The 24,580-nt window shown below is 38.5% G+C and overlaps 6 protein-coding genes across 8 annotated transcripts in view; 3 read left to right on the top strand and 3 right to left on the bottom strand.

Moving 5' to 3' along the window:
- Positions 1 to 3,692, bottom strand: part of Smox (Smad on X) — a 46,394-nt gene extending 42,702 nt beyond the window's left edge. The window contains exon 1 of the mRNA XM_076424578.1: positions 3,219 to 3,692. Coding sequence (XP_076280693.1) covers positions 3,219 to 3,418 — 200 coding nt within the window. The 5' untranslated portion in view covers positions 3,419 to 3,692. The remainder of the gene's footprint in view (positions 1 to 3,218) is intronic.
- A 993-nt stretch (positions 3,693 to 4,685) lies between these two features.
- LOC143208644 (uncharacterized) lies at positions 4,686 to 9,006 on the top strand. 2 transcript variants are annotated; one of them, XM_076423229.1, is made up of 8 exons: positions 4,686 to 5,368; positions 5,535 to 5,646; positions 5,817 to 7,556; positions 7,641 to 7,655; positions 7,764 to 8,124; positions 8,198 to 8,487; positions 8,564 to 8,675; positions 8,754 to 9,006. In XM_076423229.1, the coding sequence occupies exons 1-8, from the start codon at positions 5,356 to 5,358 to the stop codon at positions 8,874 to 8,876; spliced, it is 2,766 nt and encodes a 921-aa protein (XP_076279344.1). In that variant the 5' UTR covers positions 4,686 to 5,355; the 3' UTR covers positions 8,877 to 9,006. The 2 variants fall into 2 exon arrangements, with proteins under 2 accessions (XP_076279344.1, XP_076279345.1); XM_076423230.1 differs by lacking the exon at positions 7,641 to 7,655.
- Positions 9,007 to 9,734: 728 nt separating this feature from the next.
- Positions 9,735 to 10,898, top strand: Rpl18a (ribosomal protein L18A). The gene is made up of 3 exons (XM_076424536.1): positions 9,735 to 9,854; positions 10,221 to 10,400; positions 10,481 to 10,898. The coding sequence occupies exons 1-3, from the start codon at positions 9,837 to 9,839 to the stop codon at positions 10,814 to 10,816; spliced, it is 534 nt and encodes a 177-aa protein (XP_076280651.1). The 5' UTR covers positions 9,735 to 9,836; the 3' UTR covers positions 10,817 to 10,898.
- On the bottom strand, positions 10,509 to 18,022 carry In (inturned planar cell polarity protein). 2 transcript variants are annotated; one of them, XM_076424531.1, is made up of 11 exons: positions 17,682 to 18,022; positions 17,293 to 17,596; positions 16,943 to 17,215; positions 16,801 to 16,872; positions 16,485 to 16,741; positions 16,314 to 16,403; positions 15,908 to 16,250; positions 15,511 to 15,848; positions 15,116 to 15,444; positions 14,528 to 14,694; positions 10,509 to 14,449 (listed from the first exon to the last, which is right to left on the bottom strand). In XM_076424531.1, exons 1-11 carry the CDS (start codon positions 17,837 to 17,839, stop codon positions 13,964 to 13,966), a joined length of 2,817 nt encoding a protein of 938 aa, XP_076280646.1. In that variant the 5' UTR covers positions 17,840 to 18,022; the 3' UTR covers positions 10,509 to 13,963. The 2 variants fall into 2 exon arrangements, with proteins under 2 accessions (XP_076280646.1, XP_076280647.1); XM_076424532.1 differs by having other exon boundaries at positions 15,116 to 15,438.
- LOC143208956 (uncharacterized) lies at positions 11,050 to 13,525 on the top strand. The gene is made up of 3 exons (XM_076423969.1): positions 11,050 to 11,612; positions 13,086 to 13,157; positions 13,271 to 13,525. The coding sequence occupies exons 1-3, from the start codon at positions 11,415 to 11,417 to the stop codon at positions 13,454 to 13,456; spliced, it is 456 nt and encodes a 151-aa protein (XP_076280084.1). The 5' UTR covers positions 11,050 to 11,414; the 3' UTR covers positions 13,457 to 13,525.
- A 126-nt stretch (positions 18,023 to 18,148) lies between the features above and the next one.
- LOC143209186 (cell division cycle protein 20 homolog) lies at positions 18,149 to 21,181 on the bottom strand. The gene is given in 8 exon segments (XM_076424535.1): positions 18,149 to 18,781; positions 19,074 to 19,390; positions 19,476 to 19,773; positions 19,853 to 20,031; positions 20,033 to 20,115; positions 20,205 to 20,293; positions 20,360 to 20,496; positions 20,576 to 21,181. Coding segments are annotated over 8 exon segments (1,545 nt in total). The 5' UTR covers positions 20,689 to 21,181; the 3' UTR covers positions 18,149 to 18,452.
- Between the last annotated feature and the right edge of the window lie 3,399 nt (positions 21,182 to 24,580).

The raw sequence follows: 24,580 nt of genomic DNA, 5'->3' as shown, positions 1-24,580 counted from the left end.
TCTACTGTGTTTATAAAAAACGAACAGATCTTCGTGAAGATGCAACGATCTTCGTCGCAATCCGTGATGCATCGCGATTGCAGTCAAACATTCTTTTCTTTCGCGCGACGTGCGAAATTTGCGATCTGCAATCTCGCAGATAAGATAGACGACTCTAAATTTACCCGGACAAAAAGCAGATAAATTCATTCGAAATCCTGCGGCGTCCGTTGAATTAGTCCTTTAAAAATTATATGCGATCAGCTACGTATACGACCACGGCGACAAGAATGTTTAAAATTATATGTCTTCTCGCGTGCATGTGTGTGTTAATTAGTTTGTATTTAAGTAGAAATATTTGATCTACACTGTCGCGTATTTATTTATCGATTAAACAAATGCAGAGAAGACAGATGTATTTAAGTAGAGATATATCCAGACGATACTGTCCGGAAATTGGACATGAATAAATGCACTGGAATTATCGTTGATGCAACCAAGTTAGTGGTACGTGCATCTATCATATGTGGAAAGTTTCATATTTGCTTCGAGTATATAAAAATAGACTGCAAAGCTCATCACTATTGCGAGTGTTCATAGTGTTCTTGTTGTACTTTATGTAATTTAAGTCTGTACGAATACACAGTATCATTGCTAGACTGCGGATCTTTATGCATTTATAGCGAAATTGAGTAGATGAAATTGAAAATTGTTGGAAAATTTTTACAATTGAAGATGTCAATATATGATTTCTCCTCTGTTAGAATCACTAAGGGAATAAACAACATGCAATTTGATTTCTATCTCTTACAATCGATGCAGACAATTTTTATTTTGCTAAAAAATCCGCAGTGGAATCGTTACGAAAACAACTTCACTTTGTGTTCGTCTTTTAAAATAAAAATAAAATATAATAAATGATTTCGTGCTGCTCTATTATATTTTATTTCGAAAATAAACACATGAGAAATCATGTTACATGTTTTAGGATCAAATAAATCGTATGCGAATAATCGTGGATTTAACTTAACGAGAAAATATCCAAAAAATTCAAGAAAAAACTGGGTGGAAGAAATACATTATTATCAGGCGAGGATAATGTTAGTTTGTGGGAAAATTATCGTTCGCGGCCTCCGGTTCTTCGCTTATTTATTCCGAATGTAAAAATGACGGTAACAAACGTCCTTGATCCAGTTCCGCGGGTTCCAAACGTTCTCGATAAAAGAGCGTTAAGAAATCCGTCAATGCTATCGAAAGTTTTAACGAACGAGATAAAAAAAAGCTGCGCGATAATGTTCAACGGGAGAAGCTCTTTTTCATGTGTTATGCGTTATGCATAGCATAGGGTTAACAACAAACCGAATGGAGGAAAAAGATGGACCGACGCGACGCGCGTGCGAACGTGCAACGTGACGTCGCACGTGTTTCGCGTTTCATTCGCGCCGTGTTTCGAAACCGGAACGGACAGCGATCGCTGTAATTGTTATTTATTCCGATTCGAAACGCTACTGAGAACTATCAAAGAACTGCTTACACGGTCCTTCGTTTTAACGGTCTCACGCATCGGCAACGACAGTTCCCGCCATTCCATTCGTTCCTTTGTACCCTATAGTTCTTCCGTTAAAATAGTTACATAATTACCGACGATAATAATCGGAGATCGTAACGCCTAACCATCGTATCGTGAACAACTAATAACAAGCTCCTGCGTAATTTTTACCTCCGCGAAAATGTTCGAATCGAACATTCTGCAATTAATAAATAAGGTCAGTGCAAAAGTTCGCGCTCGAGATCCCTTGTCGTATTTGAATACGAAATAATTCAAATAAATATACGGAAGCTGACCTAATACATTTTATTTTCTAAGAAAATGAAAAATTGTAGAAAAAGAGATACGCCCGAGGACAAATAGTATAATAAATTTTGCAAGGTGGCTCGTAATAGCCCTCACAACCAAACAGAAAGTTTAAAGCGGTTTGTTTCGGTCGGTACAACAGGTTTTGTGGCGAAATGATGGTTTAAATGTTCACATTTGAGTATAGCTTAGTCGATGAAAAAGAAAACATATAAATTTAGTCGCATCAAAGAAATGAAATAGCAGACAGATTTGACCTTGATCCAAGTCTGCGAGAGTGTACGCATTTACTGGTTTTCCTAACCTACAAGTCCCGGGAAAGTGGAGATCGACATCTGTGTGTACGAATTAATATAAACATCGATAGCCTATTCATAGGTACATCTCAAAAACAGTAGCATTTTTAACCTGATTAGAAGAAAATAGGCTGACAGCGGTTACGAAATACAAAACAATAACAATAATAAAAGATGGTTCTATTTATGTAGAAAATAGAAACATGTTTCAGACTAACAACGAAACCTCGAGGACTCGATGAAGTTCCGAGAAATTGCAAAAAAGGCGGGACTAATGCGGCATCCGAATGAATATATTCATGCTTAGTAGCCCATGTTGATGACACTGTCATTTAATCTTTTTATGGCTTGATAACTCTTTTCCAAGTTTTGCTGTCATACCAATAGAAATACTAAATAGATTGAGTGTTGCGAACCACACTGTAAGTTAGTAGTAAATGATATTGGTGTTGCTGAATTAGTACACCGTGCTCCGAAGTACGTTGTCAGACGTTTTGCCTATCGTGCGAAGGCACACATTGCACCGAATGGGCAATCTCATCGGCGATGATGGTGTTCTAAACAGCGAATTCACGTCCGACTGCGAGCGATCCTGTTTTCTTAAACGATTCGATCGCGTTAAAATGTGACGAGCGTGACGGACTATCAGGCGTTTATAAGGAAGCATACATACGAAAATAGAAATCATCGGTACACCGGATCCTGTTAATAAGAACGGAAAGCCATCTCGTCTATGTTCGAGTGCCGTGAAAGAGAAACGTCATAGGATAGACGTCGTGACATTATACGCACGATTATGTGGACTGGTAAATAAGAACGAGGAACAAAACACTTACACAGGCGCGCACACGGGGCGCACACTATTTATCTATTTATGTATATTTCATGGAGTTTCGTCGTCGGGGACGGGGACGGACAACACACAGAGATAAACGCAGAGAACGCGAAATCTCGTCGCGAACCCGTTACGTTACGTCACACAGTGGTGGGTACAAAAACAGATTGGCAAAAAGAGAAAAGAACCGAGAGTCACAGAGAGATCGTAATATCTATGCACAGGGCGAGAGTAAGCGGGATCGAGAGCGTACCTTGGTATAGTGATGCACTTGGTGTTGCAACTCTGCGTGGTGATCGCTTTCTCGAGCTCCTCGAGGCCAGTCGATTTTTTTAACTTTTTCACCAGGCTTTTCACAGCTTTTTCACTCCATTTATCCTCGCCCTCGGACTTCTTCCAACCCAGCAATCGTTTAACGATAGGCGGGTTAAAGCTGGACAGCATCGAAGTCATGATTTGCGTTACGAGACTTGCACGCGACCCGCATCGGGCTGTTGAAACTTGCCACCACACTGGCGAATTTCCACTCGCGAATTATTGCAAAGCGATCCGGCCAGGATCACTGGACGATCTGTCTGCACCGTCAACCGCTCGATCACGGACAACGCGAATCCCTCATACGGGCGGCGAAAACTTTGCCACGGCCGCCATGTTATTCGTTAAGCAGACTCGGCGAGATTCGGCTACCCTCGGTCGTCATCGAGTCCACGGATCATACCCACTGATATATCCTCACTGATATACTATATATATCAGTGTATATCCTTAGACCATATGATATATCAGTGATCATACCTATCGAGGTGAAACCATAGACTTATACAGTTATTAGAGATAGACTGCCAGTGTTCCGATATCGTCCAAGATTTTTCGTACGATGGATGGCCGCTGATGGCGCTGCGCGGAAAAAACAGTAACGTATCTATGATGACGAGGTAGTGGAGCCCTGCGCCTTGAAACAGTTTTATTGGCGCGAAAGTACCAAAACAATCTGTTCCGGACAAAAAAACTTCAGGACGTGTCCTACAAGTTACAAAATATACACAAATACACATGTTATACATTCATTTTTCAGAATCAAATCATACAAATCTTTTCAAATTTTGCGGGGTGCTCAAGGTGCCCCATTTTATCGAGAATCTTACTTTACTGAGGCTGAAAGCGCCACCAGCGGCCATCCATTGTACGAAAAATCTTGGACAATATCGAAACACTGTACTACTGTAGACTGCGCGGCCTGTACGAAGCGTTGAAGCCTGCCATGGCGGCTGGTCGTATATCTATCTCACTCGCACACCGATAGTTGGTGGGGGCGCAGCGAGCCAGTCACACACACACACACACACACACACAACTCTCACTTCCTACGCACTCTCCACTTTCATTGGGCGAATCTCTCCCCACCAACTCGTCAATTAGAAAGAGAGCGCCTTACGACCACACCACGGACCTAAGGACTGAGCATAAAGTAGATTTATGGGTGAGAGGGGGTGTCCCCAAAGACGGAAGGGGAATCAACTTGTCGGCCATCTTGGTAGGCAGATCTGTGGTGCGCTCTATAGGCGACTTTAAATACTAGTGTAGCCATCATGCGCCATAGAGCCACTCCGAGTTGACTGGCTCGCTGCGCCCCCACCAACTATCGGTGAGAGAGTGAGATAGATATACGACCAGCCGCCATGACAGGCTTCAATGCTTCGTACAGGCTGCGTGTCTGTCAGTGTCTGTAGTCTGTGGTCCGTGGGTACTGGTGGGTACTCATGGGTACTTCAAGGTCAACAAATAAAGTAGTAATAAATACATAAATGTTCAAGATTGTACCAGAAGTTTCGCTTCTATAAGAATGTTTTTTATCGAATCGATCATAAAACAATACTGAATAGAAAGTAAAGCCGACATCCGTTCTCCAAATTTCGTGCAAGTTTTATGGGTTTCTCTGCGTTTACGAGCAACGTGCGTCCCTCTGTTATTCAAATTATTTACAGGACGTTGTTTTGTGTTATTACTCGACGTTTCACGTTACAAGAATAATTCTGATCGACAGTTTACCGGCTACGCGTCCACGATCGTAAATACCTGTGATACATGTTTCATTTAATTAATAAATACACCGATTGGTTGATTCTAAATGTCTAACCTGACAAACCCGTGGGCCAAAACTGAAATGGCCAATCAGGCGTGCTTTTCGTGAATTCTTCCCAGTTTCTTGCGTTTTTTTAACGTAAATACATTTCCTCGAGTATGTTCGTCGAGTCTAAGCTATCATTAACAATAAGGTGTTATTTAAAAATTTAGCGGGCCTCTCCGAGAGAGTTTTTGTCCTCTATAATTTAGGAACAAAAATACTTGATAATACGTAGTGACAAGGTGTATATTTGTACATAAATACAATGGATCGTGAAGGTAAATCATACTCCTTTCAAGCCATATTATAAAAATTATTAGAATTGAATTGTCTATGTGCATAAAGTATCCAATTCTTGACATTAATTTTGACACATTCGTGGACACATGCAAAAATATCTCAAAACTGTTGCGTAATTCTAACATAATATTGTCTCATTTTCAGAAGATAGAAGCGAATCGGAGGAGGAACACGAAAAGTCTAGAAGTCGCTCTGTAGACTCTCGACGATCCAGCAGAAGTAGATCAAAGTCAAACTCCGCCAGCCGCTCTCCTAGGTTATCTAAATAACACAGTAGAATCTTGGTAACTGGAATCTCAATGGAAGAACTAAAATCTACAAGCTTTAGAAATTTTATCTTATCAAATTCTCAAGTAAAAAAGATTCAAGTTACTAAGGTTTAGTTAGGCTATATCTAATGTAATCTTAATTCCTTTCTATTTACAGATCCAATCAATCGTCACCTGCACAGCCACGATCACCAGCCTCGGTGCATTCCAACGCCAATTCAAGAAAATCATACTCCAGATCACCTTCGCGATCGCCTTCTCCGAATCGATCAGCTTCGCCGGGATCCCCTAAGAACCAGAGATCTTCAAGATCCAGTTCAAAGTCTGCTGGTAGAAGAAGCACCTCGAAATCTCCCTCTAAGTCGCCTTCTCCGGAGCACGATGGAAAGGTTGCGCATAGCAGATCGCAATCGCCACATTCCGCTAAATCTCGATCAAGGTCGAAATCGAAGTCGAGATCAAAGTCGAGGTCAAAATCAAGATCGAAGTCAAGATCAAGATCGAGGAGTTCGTCGGTGGCGGAATCTAGGAAAAGTTCTAACGCAGCTTCTCGGCAAAATTCGCGATCCAGATCCAGGTCCAGATCCAAGTCAAGATCCAGGTCTAGATCAAGATCGGCTTCAGTCAAACACAGTAACCCACCGTCTAGATCTCCTTCTCGTTCTGTACGCTCTAAATCGCGTTCCCGATCCCGTTCTCGCTCAGGTTCTGGTTCACCGAAGCAGACTGCTAGATCTCGATCTCCATCTGGATCGCGAGCATCTTCTGCAGCTAGATCACGCTCCCATTCGGAGAGTCCTCACCGAAAATCACACAGCAGGTCTCGATCGGCCTCTGTTGATAAGAAAGGCTCGCGATCTCTATCACGGTCCCCGTCTCCGTCTCCTTCACGCGCTAAAGCTTCTCGATCCCGTTCACGATCACCATCTCCATCGGTGAACAACTCGGGAAAAGGAGCAAATTCCCCTAAAAGTACGCATTCGAAATCTCCCGGCTCCGTAGATGAAAACCGTAAATCCAGATCCAGATCCGGCGGCTCCAGCCCTAGGAAACCGGCCGCAGCCTCTCGATCAGGATCCTTGTCTAGATCGCCTTCGCCGAAAGTTCAGTCGAAGTCGCCGTCAGGATCAAGGCAAGGATCAAGGTCACGGTCTAGATCCGGCTCGAAGAAGTCCGTGTCAAGATCGAAATCCAGATCAAGATCCAAGTCTAGATCAAGATCCAAGTCTAGATCAAGATCCAAGTCGAGATCGGTATCAGGATCGCGCAAAGGATCACAGTCTCCGGCTTCGAGAAAGAGTTCTCGTTCACGATCAAGATCCAGCTCGAGATCATCAAAGTCTAGATCTAGATCTCGTTCCAGTTCGAAGGCGTCTCGGTCCAGATCGCGTTCAGGGTCGCGATCGAAATCGAGATCGAGATCAAGATCAAAGTCAAAATCGAAATCCCGCTCGAGGTCGCGTTCTGGCTCGCGATCGAAGTCAAGATCAAGATCCAGGTCGCGATCGAGATCGAGATCACGTTCGAGATCGAAGTCGGGTTCAGCAGCTGGGTCTAGACACTCGTCTCGATCAAGATCAAGATCTCGTTCGGTATCGAAGTCTAGGAGATCAAGAAGCCGCAGCGAGGACTCTGATGGTGCTGTTAAGAAGAGGAACAGAGTCCTTTCCGACTCCGAGGAAGAGGATGGCGGAGTTAAGGCGACCAAGAAGTCGAAACACGGTTTGTCGGACTCTGAAGATGAAGGCAATGACGAGGGAGCAGAGAAAAAGAAGGACGACGATGAACAAGGAGAGGAAGCAGAGGAAGCCGAGGCCAAACAGCTTGATGATAGTGCAGCTATTGGGCAGCAAGAGAATGAGGATTCGGACGATGGTGTCATCGCAGATGGAGGAATGTAAGTTGTTTAAATATGTTGGAAGATTTATGTTTAAAATCTGTGTTGTAATCTATGTCGTCGTCTTTGATGTATGCTTATCAGGAGTACCAGATATATGTAAGTAATAATTCAGGGGAAACTGGAGTAACGATAATCGATGCAAGCGAGGTCTACGCACTGTGAAAAATTTATGAGAATTAATAATATATATGTTTTACTTTTCAGGGATGATGCTTTGTCTGATTTCGATCGCATGCTGGCTCGCAAAAAAGAAGAACAGTCGCGCAGACGTAAGAGGAAAGACATTGACATAATTAATGACAATGACGATATTATAGCACAGTTGTTGTCCGACATGAGGAACGCGTCGGAAGAGGATAGGAAATTAAATCAACAAAATAAGCCCGCTACAAATAAAATAGCGATGCTACCGAAAGTATTATCGCAACTTAAAAAACACGATCTACAGCTAGCGTTTTTAGAGCATAACGTATTAATGGTGTTGACTGATTGGTTAGCACCGATGCCTGATCGATCCTTGCCTTCGCTAAAGATTCGAGACAGTCTTTTAAAACTTTTGTGGGAAGTAAGTTTATAAGCTTTTAGCTTGAATAATGTAAAGCTATGTTTGCGTGCGTCTACATTAATTAATGTTTCAGTTTCCACGAATAGATCAGTCTTCCTTGAAACAGTCTGGTATCGGAAAAGCTGTGATGTATCTTTATAAGCATCCGAAAGAAACTAAAGAAAACAAGGAACGCGCCGGTAAATTGATTAACGAATGGGCACGCCCTATATTTAATCTGTCGGCTGATTTCAAAGCGCTATCGAAAGAAGAAAGAATGCAAAGGGATTTGGAACAAACGCCACAGAAACGAAGAAAAACAGAAGATGGTGGCACTTCGCAAAAATCACAAGATATAAATAAAGCACTAAAAGGAGACGCTAAGTATGAATCGAATATGCTCTTATAGAATTAGATCAAATGAGATTATTGGAATATTAATGAATTTTGTTGCACTTAGACCTTTGAGACCAGGAGACCCTGGCTGGGTTGGAAGAGCCAGAGTTCCTAGGCCATCAAATAAAGATTATGTTGTAAGGCCTGATTGGAAGTCTGACATCGATATTAGCAGGGTAAGTATACTTATTTAACCCACCGTCGACTAACATTTCATAGTGTAACTTACAATCCCTGTTGTAACGTTTCAATAGAGTTCCAAGAAACAGATGAACCGATTCGAGAGACATATGAAAAATTATATAGATAATAAAAGGATGAAAGGATCAAGAAGAGCCGTTGACATTTCCATCGAAGGACGCAAAATGTCCTTATAATAGACCACATTTTTACACAAACTGGATACAGAAACAAAATATTGTCTGATCATTAAGTTATAAAAATAAATACAATTGTAACTATAATTGCATATGCTCAATAAAAGTTCAACGACAATTCTAGCCAATACTTCATTTGCTTATAATTACATATATTGACCCTTATGTAGTCAACCAAAATGTATAGATTATTTAAAACCTTTCTGTATTTAACATGTTTGCACAAATTCTCATTATAAGACTATAAATTAATATATTAGAGAGTAAAGTAAAAAAATGGACATTCTGAGAAATTTGTAATAATTTTTAGAGGAACATTAACAATGTATAAGTCTTAACCAAATAGACAAATTTTTATCCAATATTAATTTATGTTACTTTTTTTGATACAATATTTATATGTACACATATTCTATATTTGTACGTTCAAAAATAGCTGCATTTCTGACCAATGATGTCCTACGTTTGTGGAGAAAGTAGTGGAGTACTATTATTAGCGGGAGAATACCGGAAGAGTCCACGACGAGATGAGCATGCTATGAATTTTTGGTAAGTTATTATAACACAATATATTTTAATATACATACATATATATATATATATATATATATATATATATATATATATTTTCAAAAACCAAAAATTCGTAGCACGCTCGTCTCGTGACAGACTGCCCAATTGAATTCTTTCGTGTACCATCGTACCATCGATTCGTTTATTGTCGAGAATCGATTCTTTACGGAACAATAATCGATTATCCCTGCACGAAAGAATATATCGATTCTGTTCAGACCGCGATTCTCTCAAAAGATCGAGGTGTGGAGGATCGATTTAACAGATCGATCTTTCTCTCCAAAGAATCAAATCGGAACCGAACATCCCTACCACCCTACATCACTGACGCACGGATGGAGTGACCCTCTTTTTCCGGTTTATCGTGATACTATACGCAACGGCAAAATGAAAGCCAAGGGAGAAGTAAGTAAATATTGAAAATTCTATTGAAAAAACCATAAATATATCCTATCAAAAAGTGATTTACGATATTGCAATCTTATGCGTTGTAAAAGATCAACAAGAACGGTCAAAACGAAGTTGCTTTGCGTTTTAATATGCACCTAACCTATAACTTTACGATCGTCGACACATGTACAGATTGTGTATTTAGAAGTTTCAGTGCGGTTTGTATCTCGTTATATTTAGAACGAATTAGATTACGTTTTTATTCTATAGAGAGAAGGAATATATGTTTTTGTGATGAAGATTACTATTTTATGTACGTCAAAATTAGTTGCTTGCAAACACACGTGATTACAATCCAACATAATTGTTTTCTTTTTATAGTTGAAGGAGTTTGAGGTGATCGGTCGCAAATTACCGACCGAGAAGGAGAAAACTACACCTTTGTACAAAATGAGAATATTTGCACCTGACGCTATTGTTGCGAAATCCAGGTTTTGGTATTTCCTGCGTCAGCTGAAAAAATTCAAGAAATCTACTGGAGAAATTGTATCTCTTAAACAGGTGAATAAACAGCCTAATTATCACAAACTACAATTACTGATTGACCATAAGATTAAACATTTTCATGTTTTAATGGTCAGATTTCAGAAAAAACACCTGTCAAGATCAAGAATTTTGGAATTTGGTTAAGATACGATTCAAGATCTGGAACTCACAACATGTATAGAGAATACAGAGACCTGTCTGTAAGCGGTGCTGTAACGCAATGTTACAGAGACATGGGTGCCCGTCATCGTGCTCGTGCGCACTCTATCCAAATTATTAAGGTAGAAGTGGTAAAGGCTGCTAATTGCAGAAGGCCGCAAGTGAAACAATTCCACGATTCCAAGATTAAATTCCCATTACCGAAACGTATTCAGCACAGGAATCGTATGCCACTATTCAGTGTTAGAAAACCACGCACCTACTTCCTGTAAATATTTTTAACCGGGTGTTTTACACACATACGAACATAATATACATTGTTCTAAACAAAATAAAAAGGCCCTTTAATTGTAATATGTTATCTTTTTTTATTATTTACCCTACTACTGCTAGCAGCAGTTAGCGCTGTTATCGATGATGTTCATTTTTTTGTCTACCAGTGTGGAGTGTGGAGGTTTTACCACTACAAGGAATGGAGGCAAATTCAAATTTTATAAAGCAAACAGATTCTCGCCGATATTTATATTATATTTTAGAAATGAGAAAAATCTGTCACGCAATTCTTCAATTCAAAAGATTACAAAGAATCTTGAATCCCTTTCGATTTTTAGTTTCTTTCGTTTGTGTAACCAGGTTATAGCAGGTTACAGCACCGACTACTTAAATAAATAGTTGACTCATTCACTGACTAAAACAGCGTAACTATACTTACTCCAATTTACTTTGCTATTTACATACATAGTAGTTAATATTCTTGAGGAATAAAACAATATTTTAATATTCGAAACTGTGAAGAGAAGACCAATTAATTTTCCGCCAACTGTCAATTGCATGTAATTGCATGGCAGTAAGCAATTTCATGACAACAGCATGAGCACACGCGAAGAATTCGACGAAGAAAGAGAAAACGGATTAATCTTCGCTGACAGGTATATTCCCGGCGAATTGTTAACACAGATCTTCACTTATGTCGACCATAAATCTCTATTGAGTTGTCAATTGGTTTGCAAACGATGGGAAATGTTAATAAAAAGCTATGTTTGGCGCAAAGTGGCCGAACTAGCGTACTAAGGAAGAAAGTACCTTGGCAGGTGTACTAAATATGTTATATATGAAAAGAAGCCTTTTGGAAGAAACTTGATTAGAAATCATTCTGGAGAAGAACGATACAAGCATTGGGAGATTATGAGAGCATTGGGTGATTGTGTTCCACCCTAAGCTAGCGATGAACCTATTCTGGAGGGTAAACAGCATTGTTTCATTGCATCCCAGCTAACCAGGCGTGCCTTGGGCAAGCCGTGCCTAGGGCACAGATCGGCAAATCATTGTCCAATCTACGCTCGGAGGTGCTCAAGTCCCGATTGGCTTAATTTTGGACGACCGTAGGACCAGGGTTTGGACATGGGCATGAGGTCGGCATCAGGTCGGCACGAATCGGCCGAATGTGCCTTTGTGGCAGCACTGTCGCACTGATGTACCGCATGCCGAATATCGTTTTACAGGTGAAACAAACAATTCCAATGCCGCTTTTGCAAAATTCACATGTTTTTCTATAAGCGAGGGTGAAACTAATATCCTAATCGCGATATGGAGCAACAAAAAATGAGTATACACATTCGGAGCTAATATCCCGTACATTACTACCGGGCCGGTATATAAGAGAAATTGGCGAAAAAAAAAATACAAATTTTATTTATTTCTCACATTTGTTATTTTTCCTAGACTGCGGATCTTTATGCGAAATAAAAATTGTCTGCATCGATTGCAAGAGACATAATCTAAAATTTGCATTGCCGTACAATTTTCTTTACAGTTCAATTTCAACTAATTGAATACACTTATATTTTAAAGATGATAAATAAAAATGATTTTATCATCTCCGCGCGAATGGCAGTACTCGATAAGTACTGTCCATCTGATTTTTCTAGACGCCCGAGGCCAATAGAAGAATATTCAACTTTTAAAGCGACCGAGTTTCGCCAATTTCTCTTATATACCGGCCCGGTAGTAATGTACGGGATATTAGCTCCGAATGTGTATACTCATTTTTTGTTGCTCCATATCGCGATTAGGATATTAGTTTCACCCTCGCTTATAGAAAAACATGTGAATTTTGCAAAAGCGGCATTGGAATTGTTTGTTTCACCTGTAAAACGATATTCGGCATGCGGTACATCAGTGCGACAGTGCTGCCACAAAGGCACATTCGGCCGATTCGTGCCGACCTGATGCCGACCTCATGCCCATGTCCAAACTCTGGTCCTACGGTCGACACTAGCTCGGCATATGCGCGCACAGGAGGTCGACCAAATTTAGATTTTTGGTTGGCTGGGATCCTACCAGTTCTGTGTAAAAAGACAAATAATCTTAGAGAAGGAAGGACAGATAGCAGATGTTCTGGACATATGTAATGCCTTCTGATAGAGATAAAGGTACCTTAAAACTAGAGTTATTGTATAGTATCGTCATTTATAGACATTTCGCATGCAACAACCTAATCAGTTTTATATAGAAAATGTTCTTCTGATGGCTTAATATGAGAACGATGAAATCATGCTTACCTTCAATTTTAATGAAACGATAACTGGAGAAACTCAAAATCAGTGGCACCGTGTACATAGACAATAATATGAAACCACCTAAATTAATCCTAATTATATTATAAATAGTATACCTTTGCTCCAAGAAGTTTTTCTATGCAATAACAAGTGTTCTCTTTTAAATAGGTAATGCATACATTTACGAATTATAGACCTGGACTCTGGAAAATTATATATTCTCATGGAGGTGTAGATAAATCATTTTGGAGTGGTCATTATGGTAGTAAAATGGCAGGCGCGTGTGTATGCGTACATTTTCCAGTTGCACTACACTTCGACGGCGAGGATGATTGTAAGGAAGATGTGTTGTAGTGTATATAAAACAGATTAGGAGAGATTCTGTTAAATTTTATTAAGAATCTTCTTTATATTACTTTTGTACAGTACAAAACGATTTAATGCTATAAGCATTTTGTATACATATTCTAATTGTTATATTATTTGAACCATGTTTACTATTGTAATGTTCTACCAGAGCATATATATATACATAAATATTCTTACTTCGTTGAAAGCGAAATGGACATTTAAACGTTTGAATTATGATAGAAAATTTTAATCTATTGTATATGATATAAGCATGAATAAGGAACTGTAAAGTATAAATTTACTATTAAGATACTGTAAAGTAAGAAGGCCATTTTATCGAAATTTTGTATATAAGAAATATAAATTAATTACCAAAAGTTACAGTTGTATATGAAGTTATACGAGACAGCATAGTTGAAAAAAATAAAAGTATGTTTAGAAACATGTAGATTGAGTATAGGTACATGATAAATGAGATTTATCAGTTATTTGGTGAAGAAGATAAAGAATTTAAATTAGCGTATGTAACGAATGTAATTTGAATGCTATTTCGATTAAATTTTGCGGTGCAGAATCTTGATAGCACACATACAATTCCTTCGGATGAGGAGTTGTATATAATCGCCCGACAACCCAATAAGTAATATTATCCCATTCAAATAATACTCCATGTTCTTTAACAGCGATCAAACTCTTATTAATTACAGTTTTGTCCATATCCGAATTCAACATTTTCTTGAATCTCACTGTGTTATGCAAAAGTCTGTGTATGACGTGAACGCATTTATTAAAATTAACTATAATCTTATGATCTTTCTCCGAGCTTGCTAATAACTTTGATGATAATAGAATACCCTCGGCCATATCTAAATGCACATAGTGATAAAGATAATTCTTATTACCTGTCGTCAATATTTTTGGTGTCAAGTATTCGGCTTGATTTAATAAATTCTCCCGTATATTTGATATATCCATATTCAACATCCGACAATCGTTCTGCAACAACGTATTTTATTTTACAAGGCATTATTTTCGTGGATAGGCATCACGTAAAATAATTGATTTGTTATTTACTTTATACATATCGATGTCGGAATCGCTGTCATCAGAATATTTTGATCCGCTTGACATTTTTTCTCTTGTCGCCCGTCTTCCTAATATTGGCACAGCTTCATCGCTAATTTCGCTGACTCCACCCGTCCCTTGACTTAGCGAATCTTCTGATGTGTGCAAGGAATACACTATGAAGAATTTTAGAACCACATTATTATTAGCGAAGAAGTAAATACCAGTAAATACACGGTGTAAGAGCAGCAATGGTCGCCCGTTCTGGGGTGAATCAACACCTTTGTAAAAGTAACATGCCGCAAAATCGTTGTTAAAATTTCTTCATACATCAATATTTTCTAATCATCGAGAAGAGAAAAAGTTCGAAAGGAACCATATGTCGCAAACAAACAGTTATCGAGCTATAAGCATATGAAGTTTTTGCAAAATTTGACTGCGTGGAATTATACGTGTAAATAAAAGCCTATTTACTGCTACTACATTTCAACTGACCGTGTCGATGAGGAAGAACATAATCGTGTGCGTGTCGTGAGACAAACAAAACTTAAAAGGACGTTCGACGCTAGGTCTCTTCTAATTAACGATTCTATTTACCAGATCCCAACACCATTGGACTTTCTTCTGTGCTGCGTTTCTTCAAAATGGATGGTATCTCTTGAGCCTTTTTATTAGTAGTTGAAGCGAGAGAAGATCTCGCGGGCGAACTTTGTACGTCGGTCGATTTGATAAGACCTAAAAAGTTTTCTGTGATGCTCGATGATGGTTTTGTAGACGCATGACCTTCGTTAGGTATTACTTCTGGCCTTGTATTAGATGCAATCCATTTAGCCGCCAATGTTGTCACTCCTATCTTTTGTATATGCTTTAAAGTTTCTTGAGCTTCTTCTACATAAAATACATCGGGGCCAATGGTTTCGCTGCATCTAGATTTATAGAACTAGACATAATTTAATAAAATCAATATAATGATTTACGAATGGTATTATTACTTTGCTGTACAGCCACCAGATTCCAGAAGTACTGCTAGTAAGTCATATCCGTATCCGACAACAAGTAAAAACCACTTTCCATTAGGAACCAGTGGTTGGATGCTTTTACTGTTATCTAAATTTCCCTGATTACACGACGAGGGATAAACTTTTGTCCAAATAACAAGATTATTTACAGGTTCGTTCATCACTAAGTTTAGGAGACAATTGTGTCGAAGATAAGAGTTGACTTCGATCAAATCACTGTGCATTAAATGGGAACCGAGAAGGTATTTTTTATGATATACACAGCTACCTAAAATCGTATATAGTCTTTGGCAGTCCATGGGATCTTCGTTCTATGAAAAGAAAAGCCATGTTAGTTGTTTGCTTTCTCGCTTTCTTTGCGCGTACGTACCCAATCCCTATAGTCCATAGCTTCCATTTCACTCAAGGCAGCATCAATCTGAATCTGTGCATCTCTTGATAACTCTATAGAATTTGCGACTGAGAAAGTGCTCCTAAATTTGTAACTTTCCATGCTCTCGATATCATTGTTAATATTCATAATACAGTCGGGCAATCCTACATTGTTTGCAAATCTTTTTAAATCTAGTAATTGTTCGAGACACAAAATAAAAAAGTGATCTAAAGAAGAATGATTTCCGATGGGCGTAAAACAATTTGTTAGCGATTGATGTACGAATTCTAAGGTTCTGACTATATCGAGCGATAAATTTACAGCTTCCTCGAGACTGCAACTGCAAACATTAAGAATCAATAGATAGTTTATTGCTACTTAATAAATAATAAATGTCGTTCACCATTTTTTTGGTAACGCTATTAGAAGTAATTCATCGTTTCTCGGCACGTATACAATGTGAACTTCTTCGCTTGCCACCTGTATAGTAGTACTATAAAAGTTACATTATAAAAGACGCTTCATGCATATTATAAAAATTTTGTCAACTATTTGTAAGATTAATAATTAATACCTAGTAGGCTGTGATCCCGTTATTCCTGGTAACAAGTGATTAAGAGTTATAAAAGCTCCTCTCGTTGTGCACAAAATAGATTGAGTATTTTTATTTTCTGACCGAGGAAACGTATAAAGAACACCTTGCAATTCTGGTCCCATTTCTGAAATTTCTGTAGTTCTCAGATACAGAACCCCAAGTGGATAATTTATAAGAGATTGCATCAGGTCTTTGCTTTCCTCCTTGTTCATTAGTCTTTGTACCAATATGGATTGCTAATAACGAAAAATATTAAAAACAATATTGTACATACATTAAATAAAATTATAACTACCTTAGGACTGTTCGATTCAGGCAATTTTTCTGTTACATCAATGCCTGCAACTCTTTGCAGCTCTAATGTTACCTAAACAAGAAATAAAAATTATAGTACATACATATTTCTTTTTTACCGTTGTTGTAATCAACGTTCTTACATTTGTTGCAACAGTAACTTCAGACAATATAAGATCTAAGTTTTGATATGTGATGTTTGTCGAGTTCACACTTCTCAACCAGTCACCAATTTTGATATTCTTATTTTTCATTGCTTCCCCATCCGGTATAAATCCAGCTACCATAACTCTTGTTTTGTCTGAGAATACACCCGGAGTGATTCCAAAGTAAGCTTCGCATAATGTAGCTCGTCTTCCTAATTTATGTCTTCTATCTGGATCAACCCATAGCGTGACTTCTCGAATTTCTCCAGCCTGTAATATTTATATATTTCTAAGTAAAATATATACTGTTTCCAAAAGTATTTACACAACAATAAAAGCACATTCACTTGAAAATCCCTGAATGTAACTTCCTTAGTGGTACTTCCTTCCTTCCCAGGATTCAATATATTGTTGGATGTAGTGCTAGAATAATTTTTCTTATTTCTTGTACTCCATCTTTTGCTTTCTTTGCGCCTTATAAGTCTCATTAGTTTCCCAGCTCTTGTGCTACGTCGTCTTGTCAGCTCTGGTTGAGAATCATGCTCCGATTCATTGTACAAAGACTGACCATCGACTATACTTTCTGCAGCAGATTCTATGTAAAATAATTCTCCAGTAGGGCTGATTTCTGACTCCCATTCTGCAGCAGAACTGTATCCAAAAACATATTATAATCTCATCACAAAAATATATTTCATCTGTGACTGATACAATATTTTTAAACAATTTTCTGTACCTGTCCGTGTCTGAATAATATGATCCAGTACAGGATCCGCTATCACTTGCCCACCAGTCATGCTCATTATCATCTGGTGTACCTCCAGCAGCACAAATTTGATCACTATATTTACATTGTGAGTTTGTGGATATGTTTTTAGAGTTTGTGTCATCCATACTGTTTAGGATGTAATTTTTAATATTCTATAATAAAATACACTTATCAAAGTATGTATATATCTAAATGTCTTTTGAATTGATATGTTGTTGTTTGTTGTGCACCAGACATTTATTTCGTTTTATGCTTCTAAGGACAGGTTGGGTCAAAGAATTCTCACCTGAAGACTTGAATGCTTCAGTAGGAAGGGTGGGGGTTGAAATTATACCTTGATACATATCGTTCAGCTATAAATCAAGATACAAGACATCAAACACAGGTAACTTAAATACATTACGAATACCATCTAATTCCAATAAAAAAGTATACTTTTATAAGACGCTTTTATTCAAATACAATAAAAAAATAGTTTCTACTTAAGAATCTCTTAGGTTGTTACATTCCGAGTTACAATCACTCGCGTTAATTATCTATGCTCTAGAACTATATAAAACAAAACTCAGTACTTCCAGGTACCAAGAGTCACAATTTATTTCAAGTATGTTGGCCAACGAGCGAATGAAAGGGGACCTCATTGCAAACCCATGTTGTTGAAATGCAGTTGATTGATTGCGCTTCGCACGTTTTAAAACATAAATAAAAAAGTTTATTTCTCCTACAAGCATAAAATTCTTATCGGATGGATTGCGTAAGTCTAGAAGGAACGGATTTCATTTCGCTGGGCTCTTTCTTCTTGTGCGGATCCGGTTGGAAGCATTTCCACAGTCTTAATGTTTCATCAGCACCTGCGCTGAGTATCGTGGTGCCATCGGGAGACATAGCCAAATGTAACACACGACTAGAGTGTCCTGTAAGCTCTGCAACCTTTGTCATACCCGGGTACTTCCATATGATCAATTGATTCTGCGCGTATCCGTGGCCGGACACAATTTCTTTGTATGTCGTTGACCAAAGCAGAGAACACACTTGTGATTTAGTGTCAATCGTATTCAAGCACGCACCTGTTATTAAAAGAGATACGTGTAAATTGGTTACTCTATTTTATTGTGTAGATAGTAGAGGTGTGCAAAAGCCCCAAAATGTCGGGTTGAAAAGTTTATTCGCGATCGGGTGAGTTCTCGAATATGCTCGGGAATCCCGAAGATTATTGGGAATCCGAATATATTGGAGAATCCCGAAGATTATGAGGAGTGTCAATATATTTAAGAATCCCAAAATTTTCGAGAACCTATCCCGATCCGTAATAAAATTTTGATCACACAGCTCTGGTGTTTAGTACTTCGTTGCAATTACCCGTATTACAATTCCAGAATCGAATTGTTCTATCAGCAGTACCACCGCCACTCGCAAGAATATTATTTTGCCATGGGCACCATGCCAGTGCTTTCACGGCTGCTTGATGTTGATTCAACGAATAAATCGGTTGCGTGTGCGAATGATTTTGTCCGGAAATCGACGGCCAAATTTGAAGCATATTATCATTCCCTCCGCTTGCTAAATATTTTCCATCTGGTGACCATTTCAAACCGCATACTTCCTGACTATGGGCGTTTATAGACGATATCACATGATCCCTTTGTCTAACATCGTGGTGCACGATTTGTCCTGCTCTAGAAATCGAAATACAAGCAAATGATTAATAAATCCTTTTATTACCATTAATATAATTTAACTGTGCTATAAGATGACCTTTACCTGCACCCACTTGACAAAATATGTGAGTTCCAAGAAAGAGAACCTACTCTAGCTGCATGACCATTCATTACACGTACTCTCTTTTGTTGACTGCAGTCCCATAATTCTGTATTTCCTACTGTTGTACCTACAGCTAAATAAGGACCTTCTTGAATCCATGCAACAGAACAGATATAATCGTTGCCCTCTAATTCGAACAACTGTTCTATGGTTCCTGTTACAGCATTCCACAAATATACATTAGCACCTAATGCTACAGCTAAGATATTACTTTCTGACCAATCAATCAGGTTCAGATCTAAAAGACACATCAAATGTTGCTGGTCAAAATTAATTCTTAGAAATTAGCAGAAAAGAAAACGTAGAGAAGCACGTACAATAGTCATCAACAATTTCTGGGGCATCTAAGATCCTGTCAGGAGTCTGTGGAATATATCTAGTAGATGCTTTAACGCTAGCAGGTGTCTTACTCTGACTATAGACAACCCGTAATGGATTCTTGGCTTTGTTTTGGTAAGATAAAACTCTCATATTATTAATATCACCGCCATGCACTCATCAGACGCTGCATTTCTTTCTTGGAAGGACTCACATTGTCCTGTTTCTCCTCATTTCTCTCTGCATTCGCATGCTGTTGAAGCTGAAATGTACAATTTGTTGGATTTAACGTTTGCATAGAAGTTCATGGAATTATTGAAATAAATTATACATTAAGGGAAACACACAAACTTTGTAATGTCCAAGATCAAAATTGGTAGTTGCTCTTGAAGGAATGAACCTATCGCCACTGCTGGGTGTTTTAGCAGGTATGGATCGATCTGATAAAATATTTATTTATTCTTACTTAGAAATGGCTACTTATAGTCGTAAAGATGATATCATACTTGGTGATTTCTTTAAACCTTTGGAAGAAGTCTTCTTTGCTCGATTTTCGTTCTTTTTCGTTGGCGTTTTTCCCGTAGTACTATTCATGAACGATCCGTTCGTAAGTTTCCGAGAGGCATTGCTACTGAGATTAACACTGTACGAATAAAGAAATAATGAAACATGTATGAAGATTCTGAATAAAATAGAAATAATTTAATGATATACTTAAATACCTTGAATTTGATGTTTCTAAACATTTCTTCTGCCAGCGAGGAAGCGGTCCTTTAATATTCTCATCCATTCTAGTTAAACTGTTCATTTCCTTCATGTACTTTAGATGCGACATTCTCGAATCTTACGATATGTAAAAGCTAAATAGACTAAACAATGTCTTGTAGCGAAATACCGTGGTCAAAGATGAAACGAAAATCTTTCACTCTAAGCAGTTCATTTGTGAATATTCTAATTTGTTTAACTTAGAATAGGTATATTAACGTTGAAAGTTCAAGTCTTATCATTGACGTATAGTAAACTCCAAAAATATTATACTTCTTTACTCAAAATAACAAAATTGTTTCTGGAACTGATTTTATTTAGACTCGGTATAAAAGTTCCGTTAAAATTTAAAGGTTTCCGTTGGCTAACATTCCGCCAGAGGTCGTTGTACAAATAAAGGCGCATTGTCAAACTTGCGGTAAAAAGGTGAATTTCCAACCAATTAAAATTTTTTCTGTAAACAGGGTGAGGGTGTCCCAAAACTCCTTCGCTTCCCGGAAATGGGAGGTTCTTGAGGTCATTTGAAACGAAATTTTTCTTCATAAAAATGGCCGCCGCGGTTTTATTTAGGAGTTATCAACGAAAAACACAGACCAAAAAAACCAGACTGGTCTAGGTCAGTCAGGGTATCGCCACTCAATGTATTTTTCTGTTAGCACGGAAATCGAACGCCATCTGAATTTCGTGTTACATAACTAACGGGTAAACGCGGGAATTTTAAATCCATACTACCCATTCCTTGCTAATTTATAATTTTTATTTGAAAATAAAACAAATTAAAACATTTTAATACATTTTAAATTCAGTATATTGAATATTGTAACACTTACAAAAAGTATATGTACAATTTTCTACTTATTAATAAATTCAAACCATATTATCAAGCGCGATAACACTGTTTCATTACAAATATTGCAAATTAAACATTATTTACAAACTTTTTCACAATGAGAATACATCAAATGCATATCACAGCAATTAACAATGAACTGGCTCAATAAAAAGCAAAACAATGTATAACACACATCCACACATATCGTATATCTCGTAACACACATCGAGATCGTACAACACACATCGCAACTCGCAGAACATACATCGAGATCGTATAACACGAGATATAAGATGTGTGTTACGAGATGTACGATGTGTGTGATGTGTGTTACGATATATACGATGTGTGTTACGAGATATAAGATGTGCGTGGATGCGTAACACACATCGTATATATCGTAACACACATCGAGATCGTGTAACACACATCACCCACATCATATATCTCGTAACACACATCGTATATCTCGTAACACACATCGTACATCTCGTAACACACATCTTATATCTCGTAACACACATCGTACATCTCGTTACACACATCGAGATCGTACAACACACATCGCAACTCGCAGAACATACATCGAGATCGTATAACACGAGATATAAGATGTGTGTTACGAGATGTACGATGTGTGTTACGACATATACGATGTCTGTGATGTGTGTTACGATATATACGATGTGTGTTACGATATATACGATGTGTGTTACGAGATATAAGATGTGTGTGGATGCGTAACACACATCGTATATATCGTAACACACATCGAGATCGTATAACACACATCACACACATCGTATATCTCGTAACACACATCGTACATCTCGTAACACACGTCTTACATTTCGTAACACACATCGAGATCGTATAACACACATCACACACATCGTATATCTCGTAACACACATCGTACATCTCGTAACACACATCGAGACGTACAACACACATCGCAACTCGCACAACATACATCGAGATCGTATAACACGAGATATAAGATGTGTGTTACGAGATGTACGATGTGTGTTACGACATATACGATGTCTGTGATGTGTGTTACGATATATACGATGTGTGTTACGATATATACGATGTGTGTTACGAGATATAAGATGTGTGTGGATGCGTAACACACATCGTATATATCGTAACACACATCGAGATCGTATAACACACATCACACACATCGTATATCTCGTAACACACATCGTACATCTCGTAACACACGTCTTACATTTCGTAACACACATCGAGATCGTATAACACACATCACACACATCGTATATCTCGTAACACACATCGTACATCTCGTAACACACATCGAGACGTACAACACACATCGCAACTCGCACAACATACATCGAGATCGTATAACACGAGATATAAGATGTGTGTTACGAGATGTACGATGTGTGTTACGACATATACGATGTCTGTGATGTGTGTTACGAGATATAAGATGTGTGTAGATGCGTAACACACATCGTATATATCGTAACACACATCGAGATCGTATAACACACATCACACACATCGTATATCTCGTAACACACATCGTACATCTCGTAACACACATCGAGACGTACAACACACATCGCAACTCGCACAACATACATCGAGATCGTATAACACGAGATATAAGATGTGTGTTACGAGATGTACGATGTGTGTTACGAGATGTACGATGTGTATTACGACATATACGATGTCTGTGATGTGTGTTACGAGATATAAGATGTGTGTAGATGCGTAACACACATCGTATATATCGTAACACACATCGAGATCGTATAACACACATCACACACATCGTATATCTCGTAACACACATCGTACATCTCGTAACACACATCGAGACGTACAACACACATCGCAACTCGCACAACATACATCGAGATCGTATAACACGAGATATAAGATGTGTGTTACGAGATGTACGATGTGTGTTACGAGATGTACGATGTGTATTACGACATATACGATGTCTGTGATGTGTGTTACGAGATATAAGATGTGTGTAGATGCGTAACACACATCGTATATATCGTAACACACATCGAGATCGTATAACACACATCACACACATCGTATATCTCGTAACACACATCAACATCGTATAACATACATCGCATATCGCAGAACATACATCGAGATCATACAACATACATCGCATATCGCAGAACATACATCGAGATCATACAACACACATCGCATATCGCATAACATATCGCATATCGCAGAAAGCGAGGGTCATCTGCCCTTCCTTTGCGCAATCAACGATCGGCTCAGTGGCTAGACTACGACGAAGATTCAAAACACTTACCAAAGCCACAGTTGCACCAAAAGAAGGTCATGGTGATAGTTTGGTGGTCTGTGGCCGGTTTTATTCACCACAGCTTCCTGAATCCTGGTGAAACCATTACAGCTGAAAAGTACCACCACCAAATCGACGAAATGCACAAGAAACTTCAAGGTTTGTGTCCAGCACTGGTCAGCAGAAATGGTCCTATCCTTCTCCACGACAACGCCCGGCCGACCCTTCAAAAGTTGAACGAATTAGGCTACGAAACTATCTCATCCACCATAGTCACCAGATCTCTCGCCCACCGATTACCACTTTTTTAAGCATCTCGACAACTTCTTGCGTGAGAAATGCTTCAAATCCCAGAGAGATGCTGAAACGGCATTCAACGAGTTTGTCACCTCCAGGCTCCAGAATTTTATTCGACCGGAATAATAAGATTCTCCAACCTAATACATTGAAACCGTATATTTTTGTTTACAACTGTTTACAACGTGCACCAAAATACTGGCATCAATTCCATCTGGCGGACTGTTTGAGAATTACTCCTGCAAGTAGTGACATCTTTATTTCGTGTTATAGTACTAAATTCGTGCTAACAGTTCTCCTATTAGAGTGGCGATACCCTGAGGTCAGTCTAGGTTGCGCTCTGATTGATGAGATTGGTCTGTGTTTTTCGTTGATAACTCCTAAATAAAACCGCAGCGGCCATTTTTATGAAGGAAAATTTCGTTTCAAATGACCTCAAGAACCTCTCATTTCCGGGAAGCGAAGGAGTTTTGGGACACCCTCACCCTGTTTACAGAAAAAATTTTAATTGGTTGG

The sequence above is a fragment of the Lasioglossum baleicum genome, chromosome 5, assembly GCF_051020765.1.
Source record: "Lasioglossum baleicum chromosome 5, iyLasBale1, whole genome shotgun sequence".
NCBI lineage: Eukaryota > Metazoa > Arthropoda > Insecta > Hymenoptera > Halictidae > Lasioglossum > Lasioglossum baleicum.
The sequence above is the reverse complement of the archived record's forward strand: the minus strand, read 5'-3'. Positions and strand labels throughout refer to the sequence as shown.